Below are 21,062 nucleotides of genomic sequence, written 5' to 3'. Positions count from 1 at the left end.
AGCCGCCGCGCCAACATGCAGCCAGCGCGACACGCGCGCACACAAGACGGCGACCAGACTAGCGTCCCGCCAGCTTCATTTCTTGTTTTTTTTTTTTATTTTATTTCATGTCATGTTTGAGAAAAGCACTGTACAAGCCTCGGCCGGAACGCGGGGTTGCCGGTTAAGCAGATATAGACGGATAGGGATGCGAGCTACTTCCCGGCCTCTACAGTAATGTACTATTTTAAAATATAGCCGCATCGATATGACTTCGAAGTCGAAGTTGAAAAAGACACTCTCGGTTGGTCGTTGTACGGTAGTTTCAGTGTTCGGTGGTGGACACCATCTTAACCTCCTAGGTGCCCTCATTTGAGGACATAAGCATTTTAATCTTCCCACATGAACCTCCTGGATCCTGGAGGTGATTTTGCCGAAACCGGTATTTCTTCAAAAAATCAAATTAATAGGTGACCCTTAATGTGGGAGAATGCAACCTCAAGAAATATCGGTTTCGGCAAAATCACCTCTAGGATCCATGAGGTGTAGCAATTTTCTGCTCATCTGCTAAGTTGTTCCTCCCTTATCTGATCTCCTGATTGGCGCGGAAACAACAAAGAAATGGACACTACGCTCAAATCGTTATTTAAATGAAGATGCGATGTTATCTGTTGTAATGGAAACAAAGCTTTGTTTGATATTAGAGTTGCTGTAGATATATTTAATTGTAGATTCGTTTAGCAGGTGCTCATGAGGATTTAATACGCGAGTACTTTTTAGGCTCTTTGTGATCCTCATTCCCCCAACGTAAAAATTAGATTTGGATGAACTGTTCCCCCCTTTAAATCTCACACAATAAGTACTTTTGACTTTTGAATAGACGACCGAATTGTCTAGAACCAGAAACTTTCTAACTAGTTTGACTAGCTACACTTGCCAAGGGATGTTTCATCCCTGTGTGCCATACCACATCCTATCATGGTGCACTCACTGCTCCAAAATTTCTCCAGTCTGCTGCTGCAGCTAAGTTTTTTTTATAGCATCATTTGTATCGACTTTCTTTCCACATTCATTACTTTTCTTCATTTAGCAGTCAACCACGGCTCGGTACACGTGGAACTTTTTGCTATGTTCAAAAATAAAATTGTAATGATAGTTTATTGAAAAAGTTTTATATCTAAATACAAAGTTTTTATAACTAGTAACTTTACTTCCTAGATAGATAAAATATGTAAGGATAAGCGTGCACTGTACACAAAAAGAAAACAAGGCTGGTAAATAAAATAAAAATTGTGTGTATATACACATACTATGTGTGGGTGTATACACACATACGTCAATACATGTATTAACGATTCGTTACGGTTTAGGTATTTTCAAAATTGACTCTACTTTGCCTTCCCGTAATTATACTTAATAGAAATAATAGAAATAATAGAAATAGAAATAATATTTATTCACTTGAACAGCGGTTACAGAGATGTTCGGTTGGTACACATAAAAATGAGTAGAATGTTCAGCACTCTCGCCGGCATCACCAGCATGTGAATATAAAAGTTGCAATTTAATTTCATGCAATAATTAACGACTAAGAACCAAGTAGGCCAAGCAACTTATAACATTAAATAATTTATGGAGATAAGAATTATTAGCAGACACATTTATTTATTACTAACATATTTTAAGGCCATACACTAACAATTTTATGGATAATCATCTGAAAATAAGCTATTATTATTATCATTATTATTATTATTATTTAGACATGTCCCTCTTAATGCATTAGGATGCATATATTATTTAATTCGATCAATTTCTTTTGTATAGGAAATCCTTTATACAATAGAATCTTTTTATGAGTAACCATTTAAAAAGTGCTCTAACAAATTGGTTATATTTCAAGTCAGCAATATCTCGTGGAATATTGTTAAAGATCCTTACTGCCATATTGTAACAATTCCTTGAGCGTAATTTCGAAACAGTTTTAGGTAGTACTAGTCTCTTGGGATACCTAGTATTGAATTGACAATATTTTTTGAGTTGCGTAAATAGGCTAGGATTTAATTTTACGAATTTGCACATCTCTAGTATATAAAGCGATGGTAGGGTTAATAGTTCCATGTCATCAAATAGTTGTCTACACGAAGTTAAGGGGGGCTTATTGCAGATGGCCCTTATACATTTTTTTGACTGATGAACAGTCTATTAATGTCATAGGAATTTCCCCACAGCAGAAGTCCATATCTGAGTACTGACATTACATAACCGTGGTACGCTAGTAGCGCCGTGTCTTTATTGACGACTGCTGCAAGCCTTCTAATTGGGTATACAAAACTGTTTACCACTCTACATTTCTTTTCAATTTGGGGTTTCCAAGAAAAATTCTTATCTAATATTATGCCTAGAAATTTGAGCTCATTCGTCTCAGATATAACTGTATCATCATATTTCACAACAATGTCAGCACCTCCTTTCCGATTATAAAATTGCATATATTTGATAAGATCAAGGTTAGCTTTTAAATTATTGGATTCTAGCCATCTTATTACCTGTTCTATCAGATTATTAATGTCATCATTATAGGTGTTTATACTGTCACATGGAATTATTATTGAAATGTCATCAGCAAAAAGAATACATTTATATTTAATTACACTAGGAAGGTCATTAATGTATAATAAAAACAACAATGGGCCCAAAACACTACCCTGCGGTACACCGACATTGCAGTTTTCGTATTTGGATCTAACAGTACCTGATAATAGTCTCTCATTAATATTGTCTACTTGTACACACTGGGTCCTGTTACTTAAGTAACTTCTAAGCCAATCCAAAGTAACACCTCTGATACCGTACATTTCACATGTGAAACAAAGTCAAAAGCTTTGCTCATGTCAAAAAATACGGCCGAGACAGGATAATTTTTATCGACATGTTCCATTATACCGTTGACTAACATAAAAACGGCTAATGAAGTAGATTTGCCTTGCTGAAAACCATTTTGCTCATCCTTTATTATGTTGTGCTTGTTGCAAAAAGCTGTGATTCTGGCATGCATTGCCTTCTCAAATATTTTGGATAGCACGGATACCAAGGTTATTTGACGATAACTATCTAAATCATCCGTCTTGCCCTTCTTGTATAGTGGTTTTACAATAGAAACCTTTAACCCTTCAGGAAAAAACCCCTGTGTAAAAGAAAGATTTAACAAAAAAGTTAGAATGGGTGCAATTATTGGGGCACATATCTTGATGATCCGAGTCGATATTTCGTCATATCCTACTGCAGCAGTGTTTTTTAACGATTTGATAATTTTTATGATTTCTGTTTCATCACATGGATACAAGAACATCGTCGTATTACTGATGTTTATGCTAGGAGCGACGTGTTCTTTACAATTATAGTTATTTCTTGTTTGGTTTAAAAAATATTCGTTAAAAACAGTCGCTATTTCCTTCGAGTTCGTCATCACTCATTTTTTATTTTGAGAAGTTGATATGGTTTACACTTTCCAAGTCTCTTATTTTGAATCAAATCCCACGAAGCTTTGCATTTGTTTTTTGCATTATTTAGATACAAATTATTTTCTTTATTTTGAGAATTGCGTATACATCGTTTAAGTATTCTGCTGTAGTTATAGTATTGCAGTTTTGCTTCGCTGGATTTGATTTTATAAAATTTAAATCGTAGTTTCCGTTTTTCTAGACAAGACTTTCTGATTCCCTTAGTAATCCATCTTGTTTTTTTGTTTTTGCTTGACATTTTTATTATTCTTTGTGGAAAACATAAGTTGTAAAATAGTGTAAAAGTATTATGAAATTCCTCAAAAGCACAATTCAAATCGGATTCATCAAAAACGCTGCGCCAACCCAAGTTACTCAGACATTCACAAAATTTTGCGACATTATCCTGGCCAAAGTCTCTTTTTGTAATATACCAGTGTTCAATTTTATGGCTTTTATGTTCAATAGAATACGTCAGTGTTTGTCCCGTGTGATCAGAGAGGCCCAAGTTATGTACTTCTGCGACATCATTTGGTCCATTAGTAATGATGTGATCAATACAGGAGTTTAGTCTAGTCGGTTCTTTAATGTGTAAGTAACAATTATAATTTTGCACAATTCTTTGCAATTCCCGACTGTCTCTTGAGTCGATAAGTGTGTTTATATTAAAATCACCAGTTATAATAATTTTAAAAGATTTCCGCTTATGAAATTTGTTCAAGATTGTCTCTAATTTGTTTAGGAATATATGCGTTTTATTGGGCTTAGGCACTCTGTACAGACATATTATGACACATTTATACTTATGTTAATGGTTATCTTTCATCAGGGCCTCATCTGCCCGTTTATCCCTTACCTTATCTTATAAAAAAGGTATGTACCGACTTTTGTGATGCACACACGCATAAATTTAATACTGGCATACACTGACTTAATACAATTGCGCCAGATCTATACAAAATGATCTATAGGTGCCAACTAGTAGTTGATTCACACGGAGATACCTATATTCATTAAATTAAGTTACATCACACACACGTATCAGAATAGACAACGAATGGTAAGTAATTGCTAAATTCTATTCAGTTTATATCCCATTCGACCTCAAAACCTCAAATTTAATGTATTTTCAAACGAAACATTAGCAACGTCTTAATAGTAATTTCTTGTGCACTCAATCCGTGTGTAAAATTCCGATAATGCACAGCAATACCAATTTAATAGATCACCTGACAGCCGCGGTTTTATCCTGTAGTATTCATAGAATGAATACCATTAAAATGTTAGTTAAATTTTTCACCACCCGCACGAATAACTTTGTTTTTCTGTAGTGACGACTCACGCGTCTAAATCTGAGTTAATCGTCATTATGTAATGCATTGTTAAGTGTAGATCAAGATGTTTAAATTGCATTGCCTTATTTAGAGCCTTGTTTTAAAGAGGGTAATAAGCGAAAAATGTAATGGAAGGCGTTTGTGTTTACGTGCTTGATAAAGATTATTTCTACAGACTGATTTTCAGGGTGCCGTCCGTAGTCGTAACTCATACAAAGCAGTTAATAGTTAGTTTCAAGTATTTGTCGGTCCCTTCATCCGTCCGTCCGTTACCGCTGCTTAGCTTAGAGACGTTAATGCTAGAAAGCTGTAATTTTGCATGACTATATTGTTAACCACGTCGACACAGTGGTAAAATGATATCCCTAAGGAGGTTACTCAGGGGTTCAAACATTTAATAGAATTTCTCATTTTGAAGCCAGTTTAAAATAGTGTATAATTAATTGATATTTCCGAGCAAGGTAAGGACATTAGTAAAATAGAGACATTTAAATGATGGTTAATTTTATGTTTGATACAGTTACCTATATATACCTGTAAAATGTATAGGTATCTTAAACCACCACTAAAGGGCATAAAGTTACTTGAATACAGACTTGAATTTGTAGATATAATTATTATGTCGATAATACCTAGCTTATTATCATATTATTATTTCAATTATAGCTTGGTAAAGCTGTATGGTGACTGGTGAGTATCATAGAGGTGCGCCAATGGGAAAGGAATGTGGAATAGTTTTTTTTATATTTTAAAAACAAAAAAGAGTTTTCTAATGGAGACCGCGCATCGGCAAGAGCGGAGTAGGACGTCCACCAACGTGAAGGACGGATGACTTGGCTACGCGGGTTCATGATGGATGCATACCGCTTCCAATTAAAGCAACTGGAGGGCTATGGGGGAGGTCTGTGTCCAACAGTGGACGTTACGGCTACGGCTGGTATGATGATGATGACGAATTCTTAAGAGTCCCCAGTACGATCACGGCCCATACAAACGTAGTTTCGTTCTAATTTACAAGCAGCACTACAGATCAAAACGCAAACGCAGGTTTGGTTAAAATAAAATGTAACGGAAAAAAAACAATAACGAATTTCCATTTCTCATAAAAAACTTAAAATTAATGTGATTTAATGTTGTTACATTGAATATGAATGAAAGCTAATTATAAGCATCAAAATAGCTGCTCCCATTATAGTCGCAGTTTTATTTTGTTTTTAGTGTGTTGTTTGTAAACGAAACCTACTTTTGCCTGACAATGCAATAAGCGGCGAGCGTACTGGCGACTCTTAAGAAAAAAGTTGTAGGTACCTATGCAGAAATATATGATAATAGGAATCAAAACAAACTGGTTATAAATTAAAATCAATAAAGCATTAAATTATTAAAACAAGTGACCTTTGGAGTAGAAACAAAAAATAGAGCATTCCATTAATATACTTTATTTTGGTTTGTTTTTGCACCAGTTTTTGCACGGAAGAGTGTAATAATCATTAATATATGTTAATCAGTACCATTGAATGTCTTGGACTTCCTTATTTAACATAAATATTTAATTACTATTGATGCAATTTTAACGTGTTTTGCTTGTTATGTTTTTTTATCTTATTTATTTTTACATACACATACACACAAACATCACGCCTGTATTATTCCCAAATGGGGTAGGTAGAGCACACGAAACGTTACCGCTTCGGAGCCACTTTTAGCAATTTTAGGTTTTAAGTTTGACAAAAGCGGTACAATAGTGACAGGTTGCTAGCCTGTCGCCTACGGTATACCTTAACCATTATCCTTTGTAGCCTCTTACGACACCCACGGAAGAAATGGAGAGGTGATAATTTAATATGAACTAAATAATTACAAATCCCTTATGGATGTTTTAAAATAACTGATTTGAAACAAAATAAAGCAAGTCTTATTTTTATCCCAGTATCATAATATTATGAAATTTATTTTCATTATAGCTAAGTTTCCTAACCTCTCTATTCCTACATTGCCATTGGTTAATACTTACTATTAAATTGACCGAAATATAATAATACGTCAAAATAGAAGGTTTGATTGTGGCTCTATTTCGGCTGAATTGAAACCAGAAGCGGAACTTTTAAAGACTTGTCGTTAAATAAAATGGCAATTCTTTCTTCACATAAAATTATGCAGTTCTGGGGACAATTAGGCAGTTAAATATTATTAAAACATGTTTATTTAGTATTGTAGTTCTCTTAATTACATTGTACATAAACACGTGAGCACACACACACACACACACACACACACAATCACATGTTTTTTTTTAAACCAGTACCTACTGAGGGGACACAATTTGGCCCACTCTACATACGAGTACATCATTACCTAAATATCGCTCAGTATATTTTTATAATAGGTAGGTAAAGTCAATCAATTTGATTCCTAGGCCATCACAGAACAATGTCATTGACTCATTCTGTCATTTTACGTCATCCTATCTATTATAGACATTGCTATCTGATTGCTATTGACAAATCAAAATTATCTACTACCGTAAACTGCTTCAACTTTGCCCTCTGGCCCCAACATTGCCTGATTCGATTTAGAGTCGATAACTTAGCACTCTTATAGGCTTTAAACTTTTATCTACACGGGAATTATTACTACGGGGGATAAAAGTTAAAAACTAGAAGGGTGCTAGTTATAGACTGTAAATTGAGTCAGGCAATGTTAGGGCCAGAGGGCAAAGTTGAAGCAGTTTACGGTATGGTAAGTTTCTATAGTGGCCTAGTAATCAAATTGGTTGACTGTATTTTATAAAATGTTTTTACATTTAAATTGTATTCAGCGTCATCTGTCCCCATTCCCCAAGCTAATGTAACTGGTCCGCAGGGTGGCGGGCGACGCGAGTGCGGCGAGCCGGGGCGCTGCGCGTGCGAGTGGCGCGCGCCCCCCGCGGCCGCGCCCGCGCCGCACCCCCTTCGCGCCCTGGACGACACGCCGCCCCCTCTCCTCAGGTACCAAATTAAAGGGTTCAGCAGGCTAAGGAAGGACATGTGGCCCCTGTGAGGAATAGTTGAATTGGTGAATGTCAATTGTTTGTCGCCTCATTACTAGTAATCACTCCAACTTTCAGCCCTTTATCTTGAACTGTCACAGATATAATGTCAAAAATGTGTTTCCTTAAAAAAAAAATCATACTCGTTTTACTCCTAATCCATAGCAGCTAAAGCATTGAAACAAAATCACAGTTACGTAGTTCTTGTGGGAGTATACCCTACCATTTTGTTAATATTTTATACGTGAAAAAAAATTACAATTAACTTTTTGACACCTTTTTTTAACTAGTTTTTTTGAGGGTACAGCTATAAAAAAACATATAAATTGCAAATAGTATTAGCTACTACCATACGAAAAATCAACTGATTATAATTGGTGCAACATACTGAAAAAAAAACTATTTAAACTATCTGTACCGAGTTTCATCCAAATTGGTTCTGCGGTTTAGACGTGATGAAGTAACAAACAAACAGACATACAAACTTTCGCATTTAAAACATTATTAGGATTGCATGTCTTCAGATGCATACCGATAATACCCATATAAGTTTAGATTATGACGAGTATTATATTATCCCTTACATAATCTCCACGCGCAATGCATGCAAAATCAGTAAAATGACTAAGTCACTGTCAAGTCGATGACCTTTCGTCCTACAAACTTGACATAACCAGAGTTTTATACCAATTTGAACCTTCCGGCCTTTTGATACAGCTGTGACGAGTGAATAAAAATGGTGGTTTGGTTGGCAATATGATCAGCGACTTCCTATGTTTCTTGTTATTATTCTTATTACAGATAATAGTTCGGAAGAAGATAGTTTCCAAGTGATGTGTTTTTACCGTGTATAATTTCTTCGTGGTGTTGGTTGTTGTGGTACTTGTGATGTTTTCCATAGTGCATAGGCGGTTAAGAAGAAGCGTTCATAAAATATCACAGACACCTATTGACCTAGTCCCGAACTAACATACTTATATAGATAAATACATACCTAAATACATATTAAGCATTCAAGACTCGAGATCAAATATTCTTATTTTTCATACAAATATCTGCCCTGATTGGGGATTGAACCCGGGGCCTCATAGCTTCATAGTAAGTTTTCTAATCCGGTCGTCGGTTTGAACAATATCTCCATGAACTAAACTCGAGTGGTGTGTAGTGTAGCGAAGTAGCAAGGTGATTGGGTATACCTAGTTGTGTTAATATAACTTCGCTTTTGTATTTTTATAGTATAGTAAAACATCATATTCAATGTTGTTCATTCAGGTACCATTTGTTCATTTACTAGAATTTTGCGTTCATTCACTGGTGATTTTTAATTTTTTCCCTTAAATAGTGCTGTCTTCAAATTTTGCAGTAATACTGTTAAATAATGACGATGTCAACCAACTAGAGTAGTGGGTTTTGCTATTAAAAAATTTTAAAGAAACGGTGCCCAACCTGTCTTAAATTATTTTTCAAAGTCGAAAATTTCCTTAAGGGATCCCGTGCCCAAATGAATCTTTAGTTTTCTAATGTTTCTAAAGTTAGTTCTAATGATTTTTGTAGCTTATTATATTAACAACAACGGTTTTAAGCAATATAGTATCCCATATTTACTTCAAAGTTCATTGTTTTGGAGATATTTGGCATCAAAGTTGAACAATTTTAGGCCAAAAAACTGGCCATAACTTTTGTGTTAATTAGTTTCAAATGAAAACTCTCGACCAGTTTTTAGAGACGTCTAAGACTATCCCAAATATGTAGATTTCGTATATGTTAGATCTTTCACGTCAATAGAGATACGAAATAAATGTTTTTTTAGACAATGTTTAAAAATCATACAAAATTAAGTATTTATTTTTTTCAAAATCCGGTAGACAAAAATAGAGATAAAAGATTGGAACACCGATAGCCGTTTGACTTATAATTCTATCTGTAGTGTAAAAGTAGGAAATACAATTCAAAACTTGACAAAAATCGATGAAAACTTCGGGTAGGGTAGGGTAGGGTTCATTCACTGATGCACTTACCCTAGTTCGTTCATGGACGTAATGGTTGATTTTCGTAACACACGAGAAACTTCCTTTGAAACCCTTCTAAGCCTTACTCAGGTATATCAATTTATGAGCTATTGACTGCGACGCCATCTGCGAAAAATTCCTTTATCGCTATCTCGCGGGAACTATGCAATTTTCTGATTTAAGTTTATATTCCAGATCAAACCCCCTGTATACTGAAGAGGAAGAGCAGGAGGTAGTGATAGTGGTGGACTCTCAGGAGGACGGGGTCGAGGAGGGGGTGGAAGAGGGGGGAGACCTCGCCGCCCCCCGCGCGCCGCGACGCGCCCCCTCTACCTCCTCAGGTCAGTTCTAGCCATAGAAGATTAATAATAAGCTTCAGTGCCTTCAGTACTTGTAATGTACGGTCAAGCAAACTGAATCACGTACCGGGTGGAACCTTTTCATAAGCAAATTAGCTATGATTTGTTTGGCAGATGTATGGGATGACAACAACATGACATTAGTAGCACAAAGGTTCCACCCTAGTACGTGAGTGTGTCCTTGACTGTATGTACCCAGGTCCAGTGGCCGGATTCACTTGAAATTTGACACATATATGTGAATCTGGTAGTGAAGTCCTGGTGTTTCAGCCAGGACCGTCTCCGTAGGAGGGAACTCCTCAGTGGTTAATGGCACCGGCTTGAAATTTGGTTCGGAAATGTAGTTCAGATGACAATACAAGTAAAGTCAACAAAAAGTACAGTCGGCAAAAAAAGCTAGGTTTTTTTTTTTTTTTACCAAAAATGTATTATCATTTAATGTCAACTTTGGAGCACTCGCAATCAATTCCAACTACGGCTGCGACTCTGTATTTGTTACTTTTTTCCGAAGCTAACTGAACAGAACATGTTTTTGTAAGCTAATCTGAAGGTTTATGAGCTGTCTTAGCAGCTCTCGAAGTTCTGACGTCAGTGTTTCATTGTTACGAGTAAGTCTTTCTTTTTCAATCTTTGCCTTTGTTCTCTTAATAGTAAGAGTAGTAACTACAGGCAGCTGAGGGTTGGAGACCTGGTGACCTGACACACAGGCTCTGCCTAGTTCTCGCACCAGCCTCCCCAACATAAGTCTGTAAACTGCACACTTAAATTGATTAAATATGTTTGATACATTGAAACTGGGTGGTGGAGAAAAATATTTTTTTTATTCGACTGGATGGCACACGAGCAAGTGGGTCTCCTGATGGTAAGAGATCACCACCGCCCATAAACATCTGCAACACCAGGGGTATTGCAGACGCGTTGCCAACCTAGAGGCCTAAGATGGATACCTCACGTGCCAGTAATTTCACCGGCTGTCTTACTCTCCACGCCGAAACACAACAGTGCAAGCAAGATTAGCGAGCAAGATGGTGGTAGCAATACGGGCGGACCTTGCACAACCTGTAAAATAAATAAATTATTATTATAAGTCATCTTTAAATCTTTGGCAGGATATGGCAGCGGCGGCGGCAGCCACGGCCGCGTCTCCCCGTTACCAAAGAACGAGGCCGTGCTGCCCGGCTCGAAGCCCGGATCTCAGAGCACCTCGGACTCCGACAGTCCAGGGTGCACGCTCTCTAGAAGCTTGAAGGAGGACATAAGGGCCTGTTTAGGAGGATGCAGGTATAATATAAGTTTGAATTTAAATTATTAACGCAAGATATTCCTTGGGGGCTGTGACTACCTGATCCGAAACACTACTATACCTATATTAAAACATAACCTCTACCTATATTATAAGAGCGATTTTTTGAACCGTTGCAGGCTTGTTCAAATAAAAAAAAGAATTAGTCACTTAATTAATTATCAACATAACACCTGTCTAAAATAATCACAGATTAACCTTAAACCCATAACAGAAAGTGGCATCAGAAACAGTCAAACTGTTGTAGGGATAAAAACAAATTGGAAAATGTTACCACCTCTGCCAGGTTAGACCTATCTAATAATCATCGCACATTAAAATTCAAATTCATTATAGAAAACCGCATTTGAATCGATCAAACCGTTCTGGAGATCAATGGAAACATTTTTTTGCAACAAAAAATAAAACAACCTCTCATCTTAAAAGAATATAGTGTTTAGGTTAGCTTGAAAAGACCCCTTTTAGGGATACGAGTAATTTTGCCTTTGTACTCTTTTTGTTTTGTTATTATCTTTTTGTATTATTTTTGTGTTTTATGTACAATAAAGTACTTACATACATAACTACATACATACATTGCCTTTTTGGTTCCTTCGTGGATATAATAGTAGATAGTACAACAAGAGCATAAAACGAGCCATTTTACCCAAGACGTTCATATAGCCACCCGAGCCGGTATGGCGAGGGTGCATAAACAAGTCGAGGGGAAAATGGGTTTAATGCTAGAGTTTTACACTCTGCTTTTCACTGCGATGGTGAGGAAACGAAATAGCAACAGTGGAAACAATTGTTCACTTAAGTACTATGTACATTTTATTTTTCATGCATTACTATATAATTATATATTTTTAGTTATATTGATTTATTTTATTTTATGCACTGGTGCATAAAAAGTCGTTTTATGTCGCCTAGATCCAGCATAAACACGAACTTTACGAGCATGAGAAGTGAAAAATCTATTTCAAACGCACGCTGTCGAAATGTTTATCTTCTAGATGGGAAAAAGACGTCGGCGACGTGGTGGAAGCAGCTGTGAAAGGCGCCGATGGCATCAGCGCAGCCCGAGCGCGGCTCCACGCGGCCCTGCTAGCGCTCCACGAGCCGCTGCCTCGGATCCCGAACCGAGGGCCTACGCTGCCGTACTGCGGACCTGGGGTGCGCCCTGGAGATGTCACCATGATGCCGAAGACTACGGAGATGTCATTGCTTGTGAGTGAATTTGATTTATAAATAGAAATATCACAAACAACTTCATCTTTTGTCTTAAGTGGTGAAGTGGGGATAGAAAGATGGTGAGTGCTCTCGTGAGTATAGGTAGTGCCACGAGAGTTCAAGTGAATGATAACATACACAGCTACAAAAAGAACTGATTGCATAAAAGGAGAATGAATGAAATGAATGAGTAAATGTCAAAATCCTGCTGTCACTACACGACAGGTTCTTGTGTGCGTGACCTCAACTCTGGTGGCACTACCTATACCCACACGTTAGGCCAGGGTTTCTCAAACTTATGGCTCCACGTACCCCTGTTAAAGTTTCTAGATGATAGCGAACCCCCCCCCAAGAAAGTAATAAAATTGGCTGTTGGAGAAACTAAAAATAAAAAATACAAAAAGACTCCAAAAACCAATCTTAATCATCTTCCTAGTCTTGCAGCCTGGTGGTTTTTGGAGTCACGTAAACCTTGTCGCGAACCCCCTACCGTCGAATAGCGAACCCCTAGGGGTTCGCGTACCCCACTTTGAGTAACCCTGCGTTGGGAAATATGGTCTTAGAAGGTTTTATTTCAACTGTTTACGCAGATAATGGCACTGGAAGGTTGCTTACGGGACTTTAAGATGCCCATTAGGAATCCCATGGAGTTTCAGCTTATATCATATGACTTCCGATTTTTTATTTACTTACCTGACACAATAAAAGCATCTTAAAGTCATCTTAAATCTTTTGGGTACTAAATGGCATCGTGAGAGTGCCAACGGAGCCCGTGGTGACAAGAAATAACAGTTGAATGAATATAGTGTGTATCATTTACTGAAGTCCTCAGTCATAGCTATCACGCGATTGATTACCCAGGTCCTCCAATATGTTAAACAGTGAGTCATACATATACAGGATGTTAATTAAATAACTGAAAACCAGAAAATAGTTTGGTCAGAATCGAGAGTAGAATTGATTACACTATGTTTTAAATCAGGTCGTGTCTGTGTTTTAAAATCCCTTTTTTTATTGCGCCCAGTCTAAAAGTTACGACTGCAACAAGCGCCAATTAAATATTTTAGCGAGGTTGTACTTATACTATTTCGATAATTTAATAGTGGTCGTTTGCAGTCAATGTGCGTCCTTCTAAAAACATCAAAGCGCAACTGACGAATACAAATTATAAGTGCAGAGTTAGAAATGAAGTAGAATTACTGACTCAGCAAAACACACAAATATCTTTTAAAATAATGATGGTATTGAAGAAAAAGCAATCAAGTGACTTAAAATGAAAAAAATATTTTTGGGGTGTCTGAGGTTTTTCAGTTATTTAATAAACACCTTGTAGAAGCAAAGTCAGCAACATGCACTTTTTTACTGAAGCAATTCTTTACTTTAGGAGATGAAAAAATGAAGTGAAAATAAAAAAAAAACTGTAAGTAAGCTTTTCAGTTGAAGTGGCTGTGCTGACTTTGCTTCTATATGACTAACATCTCTGATTGTCTTGGTAGATAGAAGCATGTCATGATCGGAAGAACTATTCCAACAATCGTACCCTACATCTCACCGATAACACATTGGTAACAGATACACATATTAAACGGTAACACACGTTCTTAATGACAACGGCAAAGTATTATATATGTTATATAATTGTAATTGGAGGTGTCGTGATCGTATCGTGAAATGTTGGCGTGTGGTTTAGGTGATGAAATACAGACCACTTGCTGTACTGTAATAGTAAGTACCTACACTATTATGATATTGCCTGATCCATTTACTCTGGTTATTCGAAAGAACACTCGATTTTTTGCATCGAAAATCACTTTACGGAATACGTCCATTCAATGATTTTAATTAGGTATTTATAAACGGGGAAGCTTTGTATTAATTAATAATAGTTATTCGTTATAACGATTTAAAACAACAGAGTGCGGAGTGAAACAAATTAATACGGAAAAATACCTAAATTATTTTTTAGCTGTGGTAGTACAGTCGCCATTGTAAACATCAGAGTTGTCAAAATGGTCAAAAGATATCGATTGACTGTTCACATATTTTTGATCACTTAGTCATATCCAAAGTTTATTTTTATTTCTCTTTTTAGTCCTTATTTAATAGTGTAAAGGCGTCAAAATTAAGAAGCCTTTAACCTGCAGTGAGTGGCTGTTGGCCGAATTGTTTTATTGAATTATTGATTATTGACAATTAATCATTGATTAAGTATGCACGTGTCCGTCCATTCGATAGTCCTTACGTGCATTAAATGCATCCGTTGTAACGAAATAAAATCCGGTAAGCAATTTAGACTGTCCAACGGATATTCTACCAGTAAAAGTAGTTGACAGTGCACTCCGACAAGGTTTTATTTGATTGAAGCCAGTTTAAACATGACTTACTATTTAAGGATGCAGCGTAATAATTTATAATGCACATAATTACAATTATTTTAGCCTAGGTATGTCCGGTAAGTCGGTGCTTACGAAATCTAATGATTGCAAAAACTGAAATGTTACTTTCATTCGTTTTTAAGCACTTAATGTCCTAGTTAGGCTTACGCAACTTTTTTAGTTTCAAATAAAAGAAACTACTTAAGTATACTTAATTTTTTCAAGAAATACTAAAGGAGTGCTTCCGTAAAAGCTAGCACGGAATTCGAAAATCGAAGTTCGTATCGTACCGTCCCTCCTCTCTCATCTTTTATTTTTAATATATAAAAAAGAATCCCTATTTCCGTTGGTCACGGCATCACGCGTGAACGGCTGGACCGATTTCGCTTATTCTTTTTGTTGTGTCAGGAGAAGGTTCTTATACAAGTAGATTAAGAAAATTAAAAAAAAACGACACCGGAGGAGAAGCCGCGGGCACCAGCTAGTATTAAATAATATTAGCGTCAGTGGGAGCAAGATACGTAGTTCGAATTTTGCACTTCGTGGTATAGGGCCAGAACGGAACAAAGATGTTAAGTATTGGCTAGTATCTTAAGAAATTCTAATTTGTCTGTCAGTTCGATTAATAGAAAATATTGGACACGTAGTTTTTCTTCTGTTAATAAAAAAAAAATATGAAGATTAAAGCCAGTTAAAGTTCCGCGTGATTAGACCCTAGTCACAGATTTTTTTGTCTGGGAACCCTAGAAAAATTCCGGACTTTTGATGAATCCGGAATCCGGAGAAAATTCCGAACATTTGATGAAAATTCCGGACTTTCTTGTAAATTTAATATTAAAGTCGTTATACATCGTGCATGTAAATAAATGAAGCAAATTTTCATTACAATTTTCACTGGCGCGCGCGGATCACTTAATTGTGGAGATTCCGGATGGTTTGAGATTCCCCCCGCATTTCGGATAAATACCTATATTTCAGGACTTGTCCGGAAAAAATCGGACGTATGGCAACCCTACGTGACGTCACGCCGTGCGTCACATTTTCATGGACGTCACACAATTTTTTATTTGATTGGCTAAAGATAAAATAACTATGTGTCCATTATTTTGTGATAATCTAAGTGACGGATTAAATCCATACTAATATTATAAATGCGAAAGTGTGTGTGTTTGTATGTTTGTACGTCTTTCACGTCTAAACGGAGCGAGGGATCGACATGATTTTTGGCATAGAGATTTATGTTATGTTATGTATGTTTATGGGCCAGAAAGTGAAATAGGCTAGTTTTTATCCCGAAAAAAATGCACAGTTCCCGAGGGAACAGCGCGCGATAACCGAATTCCACGCGGGCGAAGCCGCGGGCAAAAGCTAATGGAATAATATTTTTTACCCAAAAAAAAACCAATTGAATTGTTACAGACCCTTGCCAGTCTATGTTCTACTAAAACCTAATGTTTTTCTTTACGCCAGTTGCTGTTTGAAAACCAACCAAAAATGTTTTTTTCCACGTAGATCGTTAGCATACCACTGTAAGTAGGAACAGAGAATGAAGGCTACTGTTAAATGGATACTATAAAAAAACAATTATAGAATGCATCGTTATTCAACCACTAGGGCTGTCCAAGCACTGGTGGCGGCGCGGCGACATTTTATAAAAAGCAAATACGAAACAAAAAAATATATATAAAATTTTTTTTTGCGTATTTTTTGTCTGTGGCCCTTTGTCTTTGTAATTTTGTTTGTCTAGTGTTGACAGCCCTGCTTCACCGTCTAATTCTCGATTAATGACTGGCCCTCCGCCCATCGCCGACTGATGGTCAATTTTTGATAAAGGTCACTAATTGATGCCCTTAGCTCAGGGCCCTTGGCTATAGTAATTAGAAACACCTGTAGTATTGTTGCGAAAGAATATAACTAGCTTCGACCCACGACTATGCTTGAAACGTTTATTATGGAAATTTTAAGGACAATAGGTACAAGAAGCCGTGGTGGCCTAGTGGTTTGACCTATCGCCTCCAAGCAGAGGGTCGTGGGCCCCCGGCTCGCACCTCTGAGTTTTTCGAAATTCATGTGCGGAATTACATTTGAAATTTATCACGAGCTTTGCGGTGAAGGAAAACATCGTGAGGAAACCTGCGAAGCAATTTAATTGTGCGTGTGAAGTTCCCAATCCGCACTGGGCCCGCATGGGAACTATGGCCCAAGTCCTCTTGTACTGAGAGGAGGCCTGTGCCCAGCAGTGGGACGTATATAGGCTGGGATGATGAATGATGAGGTACAAGATAACTTAAGACATGTTGACCGCATGAAATTTAATGGACCACGGGCAGATTGAAGAATTTTGTGACAAAAAGACGAATCGTTGTCAATGTTTTAATATTCAGAAATTAACTTTTCGACGTTCAGACAAATGAAATAAGCAGAATTATCAAAACGTTTGTAAATTGTGCCACAAAGATGTGTTAAAACAAGTTTCAGTTTAATAAACATCGTTTCAAAGTTTTCAATACAATATCTATTGTCTTTCTTTTCAACATCTCAAAAACGTTAAGGTTTTTATTGGCACGTACCAACCTTTTGTTCTTCATGTTAGTATTTATAAATGAAGCAAATTTTCATTCCAATTTTCACTGGCGCGCGCGCGGATCACTTAATTGTGGAGATTCCGGAAGTATGGCAACTCTACCTGACGTCACGCCGTGCGACACATTTTCATGGACGTCACAGGCACGATCTTTGACGCGCTTAATCTTTGTATTTTTTTATTTGATTGACTAAAGATAAAATAACTATGTGTCCATTATTTTCTGATAATCTAAGTGACGGATTAAATCCATACTAATATTATAAATGCGAAAGTGTGTGTGTTTTTGTATGTTTGTGTGTTTGTATGTTTGTCCGTCTTTCACGTCAAAACGGAGCGAGGGATCGACATGATTTTTGGCATAGAGATAGTTTATGGGCCAGAAAGTGACATAGGCTAGTTTTAATCCCGAAAAAAATACAATAATACAATATCTATTGTCTTTCTTTTCAACATCTCAAAAAAGTTAAGGTTTTTATTGGCACGAACCAACCTTTTGTTCTTCATGTTAGTATTTAGCATATATTTTATTCACTGACATTAAAATGCTTTCTCGAGATTATCCCAGTATTCCTTATTGATAAAAAATATAAGATTTTTTTACATCTACAAGTAAATTATGACTTCCGCTGCTTTCCGTCCGCTGCATACACATTTTTGGCATCAGAGAGTGACATAGGCTACTTTTAATCCCGGAAAAATGCACAGTGCCCGAGGGAACAGCGCGCGATAACCGAATTCCGCGCGGGCGAAGCCGCGGGTAAAAGTTAGTTATAATAATAAAATATGACTACAAGCAGTCACTTAAACAAAACCGGCCAAGAGCGTGTCGAGCACGCCCAAAATAGGGTTCCGTAGCCATTACGAAAAAATTAAGTAATATTTTCTAAGGATTTCGTATTTTATACGGAATCTTCCAAGGTTAAGTATATTTTATACCTTAGGCTGCTATTTACTCATAAACTACTAATATTTCTCAAGCAAACTTAGCCGTTATAGTTTTCCTTGAAAGTTTGATATACTTACTAGCATCCAGAATTTTTTTTTCAAATTTTTCCACTCACCTGTTTAGATTTTAATGAAAATTGTTGTTTGTTGCAAATTCACCGCTTTGGTAAGAATTTGTACCTCTTTTGTAAGGTCTTAAAAGGTCATCTACATAATAATGGAAGTAATAAAACAATGTTATGTACTATCATCAAATTGATCAGCACTCAGGACATCCTAGACTCGTCATCTTCAGGCGGAAGTTATGATCTGGAAGTTCTTTGTTCTCAATGATTTGGGAGATAGCATCAAACATTAAAATATTGAATTAAGTCAGCTAATTGTAGAGGTAACATGTACGAGTATATGCGGGATTATTGCTATTTTTATGCGCCGGTACATAGAATATTTGTACAGTCAAGGACTTTAACTCATGAGCCATCATGGAAGCATTTCACAGTAAACGTCATAGTGACACGCATTAATTAACACGGAAATGTGTAATGATATTTTTATAAAAAGGTTCCATAGTAACTCATGAATTTAAGTCCTTGACCGTACAGTCCGTTAAAAATCAGCGCTGGGGTGTTGTTATAAACGTTTCAGCATAAGGGCGTTGTTCCACCAGAGATGTGCGAGGATGCTTTGCGAGGAACGTGTTTTTCATGAACCAATAGAAATGCTTAATTTACCTATGCTCGCTCTACTGAGTTGTTTCTACTAGTACCCTTAGTGTAAGTTTTCGGTTACAAAATACGTCTCGTTTGCGTTCGCGTTAAAATCTCAATTTGTATGGAACACCAACAGCGCCTCTAGCGGAACGTTTGCGATGTTCGTGTTTCCATACAAATTGAGATTTTAATGCGAATGCGATCGAGACGTATTTTGTAACCGAAAACTTACACTAAGGGTACTGAGCTGCGTTGAGCGAGGAGAAGTAAATTAAACGTTTTCTATTGGTTCATGACAAATCCATTCCTCGCTACGCATCGTCGCACAACTCTGGTGGGAATGCAGCCTTATGCTGAGCCAGTATTCAATTTGCAACCGCAATGATACCTCTTTACCTTCGTGTTGTCCATGTAGGTATTAAAAAAAAAAACACAAAATTAAATAGTTCAACTCACGATTAGTTATAAGGCAGGAAGGCACTGCACTGTTATTATTATTTTTTTGTTCTCTCCATCTAATGTATTTTATGTGTATCGAATATGTGTAAATAAATGTTTCTCTCTCTCTCTCTCTCTCTCTCTCTCACTGTCTTTTGTGTTTCTGGATAAATAAACCAGCAGAAATAAAAAAACGCCCTAAAGTTTCCTGTTAAGGGAAGGGAAGGGAGGGAGAAGTGGGTCACTTGATCGGAAATTATCACCGCCCGTCCATGATTGCCGACAACACAGAGAGTCGCTGGTCTGTTGCTGGCCTTTAAAGGAAGCATTATTTATAAACTATTTTCTTGCAAGTCCCCGATGCACCCGATGTCATTACTCGTAGTTTTCTGGAAATACCTGAAATGTAGTCTGTATTTAAAAAAATGCTTAAAGTCAACGGCCGTTATTAAGTAAACCCTGACACACTGCAAAACTACGAAGTTTCTGAGTATGAACAAGATGAATCGAAATTGACGAATAAGGAAACAGTGGTACCGTAAACTGCTTCAACTTTGCCCTCTGGTCCCAACATTGCCTGATTCGATTTAGAGTCGATAACTTAGCACTCTTATAGGCTTTAAACTTTTATCTACACGGGAATTATTATTACGGGGGGATAAAAGTTTAAAAACCTAGAAGGGTGCTAGTTATCGACTGTAAATTGAGTCAGGCAATGTTAGGGCCAGAGGGCAAAGTTGAAGCAGTTTACGGTATACGCTAACTCAAAACAATGCTTCGTTGTTGCGTACAGAGTAGTAAATATAGCATTTTTTTTCAATGGTTGACATATCTTTGGGTTGACATTTACAATAATCAGCAGGGGTCGGACAAAAAGTGCGGAAGACGTAAAAATGACGCAATCTTGCATACAAAATGATGTTTTTATTTAAACTTCCGTGTGACATGTAGTAACAAAGTAGCATTAATGAAGTAACAAAAGAATCGTTAATAAATCAATGGAATTCAGTGAATAAAATAAATTTCATATCGTTCAATAAAGAGGTTGATAAATGATAAGTGATAATTGTTTATAAAAATCAAAGATACTATTTGAAATCATCCTATAAGTGGTTTGACGTAATCGGCACTTTTTGTCCGACCCCTGATAATCAGCAGGGCTACTCCGAAACTCAAAACTCGAAGTTCGTGTCGTGCGGTCCCTCTCGCTCTCGTATCAAACAGTGTAAGTGTCAGAGGGACTGCACGACACGAACTTCGAGTTTCGAGTTTCGGAGTAG

The 21,062-nt window shown here is 36.9% G+C and overlaps 1 protein-coding gene across 1 annotated transcript in view; it reads left to right on the top strand.

Moving 5' to 3' along the window:
* The window catches only part of LOC141435248 (uncharacterized), a 74,072-nt gene that overhangs the window by 23,149 nt on the left and 29,861 nt on the right, over positions 1 to 21,062 (top strand). The window contains exons 2-4 of the mRNA XM_074097904.1: positions 10,049 to 10,194; positions 11,322 to 11,493; positions 12,511 to 12,724. Coding sequence (XP_073954005.1) covers positions 10,049 to 10,194; positions 11,322 to 11,493; positions 12,511 to 12,724 — 532 coding nt within the window. The remainder of the gene's footprint in view (positions 1 to 10,048; positions 10,195 to 11,321; positions 11,494 to 12,510; positions 12,725 to 21,062) is intronic.

The sequence above is a fragment of the Choristoneura fumiferana genome, chromosome 14 (genome assembly GCF_025370935.1).
Source record: "Choristoneura fumiferana chromosome 14, NRCan_CFum_1, whole genome shotgun sequence".
Lineage (NCBI taxonomy): Eukaryota > Metazoa > Arthropoda > Insecta > Lepidoptera > Tortricidae > Choristoneura > Choristoneura fumiferana.
Note: the sequence above shows the minus strand (reverse complement) of the source record. Positions and strands in the feature narration are given on the sequence as shown.